At 31.4% G+C, this 8,981-nt stretch overlaps 1 protein-coding gene across 1 annotated transcript; it reads right to left on the reverse strand.

The window, feature by feature from the left end:
- Positions 1 to 6,663: 6,663 nt before the first annotated feature.
- On the reverse strand, positions 6,664 to 7,887 carry LOC106364810 (40S ribosomal protein S23-2-like). Its single transcript, XM_048767766.1, has 4 exons — positions 7,737 to 7,887; positions 7,244 to 7,331; positions 6,916 to 7,015; positions 6,664 to 6,804 (listed from the first exon to the last, which is right to left on the reverse strand). The coding sequence occupies exons 1-4, from the start codon at positions 7,885 to 7,887 to the stop codon at positions 6,664 to 6,666; spliced, it is 480 nt and encodes a 159-aa protein (XP_048623723.1).
- Positions 7,888 to 8,981: the final 1,094 nt, after the last annotated feature.

Below are 8,981 nucleotides of genomic sequence, written 5' to 3' on the forward strand. Positions count from 1 at the left end.
AGCTATCGACATCACCACTGTAGAAAGTTGAAACCTCTGAGACCGATTGAACTGACAAAATCACCGAGTAGCCAAAATCAGGAAACAACCGACTTTCAACTTTTAACTCTATCCAGAAAAGAAAGAACAATATCACAAGATTTCATCACTCTTCAGAAACCCCACACACGTGTTTAGTTTTCAGAGAATAAGACAAAGGGAAACTGGGATATTTTCCAAACTAAAGCTCTATCTTCGTAAAAGTAAAGGACTTTTAAAAAGAAGAGAAACTTAAGGCCCAAAAAAGGGAAGCAGAAGTAGAGAGGATTTTCTCTTTCTATCACTAAGGACCTTCTATGTATCTATCTATCCATAAAGTGATTTTTCCCTCCATAATTTTTTATATAATTTATATTAATAATATTATATTTATATATTATATTAGATAATTGATTAAAAATTAATATAATAAAATTATCAAAAGTAAATTTTTTTTTAAAAAATAACATAATTCTTATATATACTAGGCGCATTGCTTCCGCGCAAGCGCGTAGTTGTGGACAGAGTTCTTGTTTCGTCTCAATATTTGTTAGAGTTATTGTAGCCGTGAATTTTGCGTCTTTGGATTGATTATTGTTTTTCAAGTTTCTTATTGTTATAGAGTTAGAGTTGTGACGATGAACTGTGTATGCACTGTTTTTTACTCATAAAGGACTAAACTGTGTTAGTAATGTGATTGATATAGTTCATGGTGTTGCTTGCTGTGTCACTGAAACTTATTGTTTGTTTGTCTTTTTAATTTGTTACTTGTACTGTTGAGATTACATAAATTATGTTAAGGTTGTTGAGAATACCTTCTGTTTCTGAATATTTTTTCTCCAGTTTATTTGTGTAAGCTGTGTGTATTAAGTAATAATTTTTTTTATTCTTATTACGTTGGTTATATGTTTTTTTTTATTTTTAAACTTGTTGATTTTACCGGACCTTTAAAACAAATTATTGAAGATTTGTAAAAATAATTATAAAATGAGTGACAATTAGTATTTGAATCTTAATGAGTTTTAAACGAATATATGTATTTCTCATAAGAAGACAATAGCATTGGCACGTTGACATTGATCATGCAAGCTATTTTCATAAAACAAGAGGAGTTAGCAGGTGGAGATGTTGTTGCCGCCTTTGTGTCTGTTGGGATTGTCTCTTGTATCTCCTGATGTGGTTGTGTTTGTTTCTCTTTTATTTGACGAGTAATATATAAACAAAAATCATTGTTAGTTGTATTTCTCAGAGTTTGTAACTTACTCTGCTTTTTTTGTTTAGATAATTTCACTGATCTTGGTTGTTGTATTCGTCTTCTTCGTAAGCATCTGCGAAATTAAATTTGTAAATTGTTAAATAGTTGGTCGTGTAGTTTGTATTTGTTTAGCTGGCTCAATGTATGTGTCATTGAGTTTTAGTTGAGTTGATTGATTTGGTATATATTTGTTTTGAAGTTTATTTGTAAGATCAGACAAAAAGAGAGGTGATCATTAATGATTCATCTTTTTTGGGATTCTAGTTTTTGGTGTTTTGATTGTTTGGGTTATTGTGGGTTTTTTTAAGCTGTAAAATAAAGATTTGTGTAAAATTAGATTGACAAATCTTGGGTAGGAAATATTTTTGATTATTGATGTTAGCAAAATATAGACAGTAATATAAAGGGAATTATGTGTTGATTGTTTCTTACGGATCAATGAGGAGATGGATAACGACTCGAGTTGTTTCTTTGGTGAGGTCAGATTTGCCCAACCACGTCTGCGAGTTTAAATATCAATTATGATATCGTAACATAATATAAACTCAGATGCAATATGATAATATACCTGGGAGTTCTAGGTTTGTGTTCGCAATCACTTAGAGATTGTCGAACAGACTAATCTTGACTGGAAATTGATCTCAGGAGCACCCGTGATGACTTCATCAATAATGGTTAGTGAGAGGAAACGAATGAGGAATGGATGATCAATTATCTTGTACATGCTTGAGCACCTAGCAACCTCAAAATAATCGACTTTCACAATAGAACATACTTTCAAAGATGGCCTGTAATGATTAGCACGTCCGACGGGAGTAAACCCATGAATCATGGAATCTACAAATAATATTATTCAACAAAGAATCAGGAAATCAATTAAAACAATTATGTTAAATAAGTATGATAGATCGAAGATTAACTTACCTTTTCATCAAGGAAGAGAACCATGATTCCCACAAATTCTCTGCCTTTCTTGAAGTTTAGAGAATCCCATAAGCGGAGGAAGCCAGAGGCTATGCTCTGACTACTACGACCAAGACAGAGAGATTCAAAGGTTGAGTGACGGACGCCGGGACGCCGGTTTGAGGAACTTGAGAGGCAGAGAGAAACATTTTCTAGAAGATGGTTAAAGCTAAGAGGAATCAATGAGTTTTATGGAGATGCAGATTGGGTTCATCAAAGATGAGAATCATATATATAGGGTTTACAGAGGGGCTACAAATCAGGAACATTTATGATAAAGCGATTTAAGATGGGGACATGATAAAGAGTTTACCGGTGAAAAAATAGATTACGAACACACACGGTGCAACTCTGTAACTCAGACTTGTTTGAGACAATAATGAAAAGAACTCGAACTCATGTTAAACGACAACAATTTACAATATAGGAAAACCATAATCGTTGCAAACTTAAGATTTTTTCATATAATGTGATGAATCCCATTTAAAAATGAAACTCATAATACACTTGTAGGCCCGACCCTCAGAGGAAGCCGAAGAAGCAAGGGCTTTCGACCTTCATAAATATATATTAGGTTCGGTCATCAATGTACAAAGTATCATTTAGCTTAGTGGTATAAATGTTGGTGTTTATATCTCAATAACCCGGGTTCGAGCCATGCGCTTGACACTTTTTAACACTTTTAAAAAATGAGGCCCACAAAACGCTGACGTGGCACGCTGAAGAGTGAGCAAAAACTCAACTATTATAATATAGATTGTGCTGTTAATTATTTTCTACTATAAAAGTTGAAAATTTTAAATATAAAACAATTTATAATAAAATATTAACTAAACAAAAACATTTGTATAAAGATAAATGAACAATTCTCTCAAATAGACTCTTTTAAGTTTTTGTCATAAAAATAGCACTCAAAAAAATAAAATGACTAAAATAGCACATTTTTGTTTTGAAAATTTTAATATTTATTTTTTATTTTTTTTAAATTTGAAAACCTATCCCCAAAACTCCACCCATTAACTCTAAACCCTAAATCTAGATTAGTTAACCCTTGGGTATAAATGTATATTTACCCTTTAATAAAACTTATTTTGGTCATTTTCTTCATTGAGGTATATTTTTGTGAAAATAAACTAACAAGGGTTATCTAAGGGAATTTCTCAAGATAAATTTTACATCTACAATATTTCTAACTAGGTGTTTCGTCCGCGCAAGCATGCATAATCATGTTAAAAATATTTATTATTATATCCATTATTAATTCGTTATTAAAATTACAAAATTTAATTTGTTACTTAATAGTGTTTATTTATTATTTTTTATTTTTTTTGTCATCAAATACAGACTCATACTGACTCTGTGAACCACTCCGGTAGATTTTGATCCATGTGAACGACAAACGACGGTTGTTTCCTGGCACTGCGTGCTAGGCTATCCGCTCTTGAATTTTGCGTCCTTGGTACATAGATAATCTCCGAACGTGTGAAAAACTCTTTCAGGGACTTAATATCTTCCAAATAACTTGCAAATGCGGGTCATTCTTCTGGTTCCGAAACCATCTTCACCAACTGAGAACAATCCGTTGCAAATGTAACCTGAAACTGGCGTAAATTTTTCATACATTCCATTGCCCAAAGTAGTGCTTCTATCTCCGCACGTAGAGGGGATAGACAAGCTCGGACATTCCTTGCTCCTAACAACCCATCAAAGCCTTCTAAAGTACTTAGCCAACCTTGCCCAGTGAAAACTCCATTCTCCTTCCAAGAACCATCTCCCCGGAATTGATGGGAGAGTCGTAACCTCAGCATGGGACCCTATCCTGGTCTCGGTCAATACATGTGCATCAGCCCAAAGTGTTGACTCTGTTTCTGCCAATTTGAGCGTGTCTCTTGGATCCATGTCCATATTACTGAACACTTTATTGTTCCTTCCTTTCCAAATATACCAAAATATTCATGCAAATTGATGGTCCTCCATCGGTGGAGAGACTCTCCAGAAGAGATGATCAATATTTGTAAAAAGGGAGCTCGTTGGGAACATAGTTGGATTTGATGGTATTTTGGAGAGAGCCCAAACCTGAAGTACAGGAGAACATTCAAAAAACACATGATTGATCGATTCCTCTTCCGCTCCGCAACGTGCACAGCAGGTGTCACCTTGTATTCCTCTTGCTTTCAGATTCTTCTTGACTACTATACAACCTGTAACCAATTGCCATAGGAAATGTTTTAACTTTGGAGGAGACCGTATTTTCCAACAGAAAGCCTTCAAAACATCAACCGTGGGTACAAACATTAAAGGAAGTCTTTCCCTGTCTGGATAAACCCGTTCGATCTGATATCTTAATAGTGTTTATACATTTTTATTTCTTAACTTTGATTTTATATGATCAAATTTTTATTTTAGGACAACATCATAATATGTATATAAGAATTATATTAAATTTTAAAATACTGTTTACCTAATTTGTATATATTAATTTTTAAATAATTTCAAATTAAAATTTAATTATTTATTATTCATTAAGATTATTAACGATATTAACCATTCTAACGTTTAGCGCGAGAACTTAAAAATCAAAAAACCACTTTACAAATAATAGCATAGACTTGTATATTTATTAATTTATGAATAATTGTCTAGTTAAAATTTAATTATTTATTATTCATTAAGATTGTTAACTATATTAACCACTCTACTTTTAACGTGAGAGTTTATAAGTCAAAAATTACTTTGAAAATAATAGTATAAATATGTGAGTATTTTTAAAATTCAACACAATAATAAACATCCCGGCATATATATTTTTGATGGAAAAAATTTATCATGTATAAATAATTTGCTGTTTGATTTAAGTTTTTTCTGAACATTTCGTTAATTTTTCCGATCAGCCACCATGAATTGCTTGATTTCTCCGATTTGCTCCTTGTCCTTCGCTTGTCCTTTGAGAGAAAATGTCATTGATCTTAATAGACGCTCAGAAAAGAAAAAGAAAAGGTTATTTCCCTAGTCCAGACCGTTCAAATTATCATAGATGTAACAGTTTAACTATTTTTTCCCAACTACGTAAATATTTTAATATATATATAGAAGTTTAAATTTCTGTAATTCATAGAAATATTATCATATATAAGAAAAACATTTTTTTTTGTAAATTTGTTTTTGTGATACTTTGGATCTTGTCATATTAAATTAACTCGTTAAAATTTTAATGCTTATAAGTAAAATATAACTAAATAAGAGTTTTGTCCGCGCGTGCAAGCATAATCTTCTTACGAATCCCTTATATATTAATTGAAGAACATTTGAAAAGATGTAACATCAATTTTGTAATAATTAAAAAAGACCACTTGCTAATGTGTCAATCAATTAGGTAGTTAATTAGTCATACGTGTCAGCCTTATATTAAAATTGAAAAACATGTTGGCCCAATTCGATTTTTATATCTCACTAAAAACATTTAATACAAACTATATGATTCATATGATACTAGGACCGGCCCGTCCTACGAGCAGGATGAAAATTAACAAATAATTTAATTAATTAGAGTAAATATTTAATATAAATTGTTATTATTTAGAAATATACATAATAGTTAAATTTGTGCATGTTATTGTCTATGAAGACCAAATAAACCATGTTATCTGAAAAATTAGTTATGATTTTTTTAAAATTAATACTACTGATTATTTTTTTTAAATATGATTTTCTTTTTTCTTGTTAAAAGGTTCAAGATGATTTTCTTTTGGTAAGTAATCTATGTTTTAATTATATATTAAGAATTGGATGTGGCATTACATCATTTCTTGTGATTTCTGTTGTTGAATGATCATAAAAAACCCATGAGGTTTTTTTTTCATTGTTAGTAGAAAAGAAACAAACTTGTAAATAAATTTACATAATTTTTTATTTAATTTTATATACTTTAGTGGATTATCTTATGGTTTAATAAATTTAGTTTTTACAGTAGATTATTGTTAAAATTTTGTATGAGTTAAAATGTATAATTGATTATAAAACTATTTATGTATATTAGATATGGTCTGTTTAGTTTCTGGTTTGGTTTGATCGGTCACTGATCTGATCTTAAACTTGTTTGACTACCTTATTCAGTTTGTAAGCTGGCTGTGTGACTTTTGTTTATCTCTATGACTTTTATAATTGCCAGGATTACGAATGAGTATCATCTTTATGTAGTGATATGTATCACTTGTTTTGGATTAGTAATAGAATTCCATGACATTGGCAATGACATATTATAAAGTCGAATAAACTAAACTCAAATGCTCATCGGAATACAAGATTTAACACGCCAAGTTACTGAATCCCAAAGTAGAACAGAACATAAGAGTTCTTTTATTTAACTAAAATACTGAAAAGTGCTTATGCCATCAAAAATAAAATTCAAAAGCTTTGAAGGTTTTGTTTTAAGACCTTGGCTTCTCCTTCTTGTCCTTGTAGAGAGCAGAGAGTAAAACACCAGAAACCTTGACGACCTTGTACCTTACTCCTGGAATATCTCCCACAGCATGACCCTTACGCCCAAATCCAGAGATCAAAACCTCGTCCTGCAAACAACATAACACAAAACATGAATTCAACCTTTGACAAAACTAATCATCAATGGTTACAAAATGCTTTATTCATTCAGCTTGCATTTGGCTCAATGAGGTTCAAACATCGTTGGGGACAAAAGCAGCAACCTTCTTTCCATTCTTGACAAGTTGTACTCTAGCACACTTACATATACCAGAGTTTGGCTGCTTAGCCTCCATTCCTCTGCATAATCAAACAGACATAGAATTGCTCATCATCAACAATTTCCACACCAAAAACAAAACAGATAAAGAAGCATATTCTATGTCTTACATGAGCTCAAGGACGATTCCTTTGGCGTGAGAAGCTCCGGCCAAAGGCTTATATTTCCTAGGTCAGCCTTTTTGTAGCTCTTGTCTGACGACCTCTGTTTTTACCTATGCACTTTTTGAAAACATGTAGATCCCATACCTCTTCGCTTTCTGTATCATATCATCACCAGATACAACAATAAAAAGACCAGAAAGAAGATCAAAACTCCATCTCAGATTCATCATGGCTACAACACAAAATAACCAATTCAAGCTTAGAGCATAAAATAGAAAGCTTTCATAAACGTACAACACAATCCAGTTATCTAACACACTAAATCTCCATATTGAAAAACAAAATTAGCTGGTAGCAGCATAGTGTGAACCTTAAATATCCAAAATCCAACATATAAAACAAACTAATTAACAACACAATAAGAATACAACTACCATGCATGGAACTGAATCCACCTTTTAAAGATTTATCTTCTGCTAAAACACTACACAGAGAGCAAAAACAACTGGAAAATCTTTAAAAAAAAATGAATTACACAAGAGTAAACATTTTCAGAGGAAAATCCATCTTAGCACAGAAATATCACCGGATCAGTAAATGAATCCGGACAACACAACTTTCTTTCGGCCACCGGAACATCGGTTCACTGTTTGTTCATCTCTTTTAACCGGTTCGATCTTTCTGGGAAGAACCACAAATATGGCTGGTGTAGATCGAAGATTATCGGATCTAGACGTTCTTCCCAACATCGAACCAGAATCTATGAGGAGGACAGAGGAGGCTGCCATCTTAAAAAAATTATTTCACTGTTCCAAGAGATCGAGAATATGATTTTGAGAGGAGAAAGACATATCTATTTATACTCACAGATAGAACGCCTTTCAGAAGCAACATTCGAATTGAAAGTAGAATCGTGGTTGCTGAATTAAAGAAGGTGTTTAATGCTGTGGATCTGTAACAGACTCGATTAAGAGAAGAGCATACGGCCGTTCGAAGAGAAACGAAGAACACAGATGTGTTCGTCACACCATGGATTAGGGTTTGCGCAAAGCATTAGACGAAGCCCAAGTGAAGCCCAGACGGAAGCCAAAACATGACACGTTGCGTTTCATTAATGGGACACGTGTCAGATGCAGGATGCACGAATTAGTGACCTGTCATCCCGCGTGGACATCCTAGGAGAGAATGAAACTCTATTTTATATAAATAGATTAACTAAAGAAATGTGACTATTTATTATATATTATTTCATTAAATAAAACCTACGGAATTACCTAATGTGATTATGATATATATAGTAATTAATGATTTTAAATAACGAAGATTTGCTAATAATTTGTATGCTTTCTATCATTTTTGTTTAATTCTTTACTATTAGAATAAATTACACAATTAAATTGATTATATATTAAAAATTTAGATTTTTTTGTATATGTTGTATTTTGAATTTTTCAAAATGATTATAAATTACTAAAACTGTTAAAAGTCTCACATAAACTTTTGTGATTAATGTTTAAATTTTTTTTCTATAATAAGATACAATGATAATAAAATCATATAAATAAATCATTCTCTTTTAATAGGTTTTTATGTTTATATATATATACTTCATATCGTTTAAATTTAATTATATATCATATACGTTAGATAATATTGATTGTTTTGATTTATTTATTCTAAAATGATTACGAATAAACAAGAGCGGTCATTTGATTTATATTTGCAAGCCAATTTATTACATAATAGTAACTGATTTCTTAGTTATTTAATATATAATTATTATTTTTTATTTCATAATATGCAGAAAAATATAAATAAATATTTATTCTGCACAACGCGCAGATCTTAACCTAAGTATGTATCTCTTTAATAATTTTGAATC

Source organism: Brassica napus, chromosome C9 (genome assembly GCF_020379485.1).
Source record: "Brassica napus cultivar Da-Ae chromosome C9, Da-Ae, whole genome shotgun sequence".
NCBI classification, from domain to species: domain Eukaryota; kingdom Viridiplantae; phylum Streptophyta; class Magnoliopsida; order Brassicales; family Brassicaceae; genus Brassica; species Brassica napus.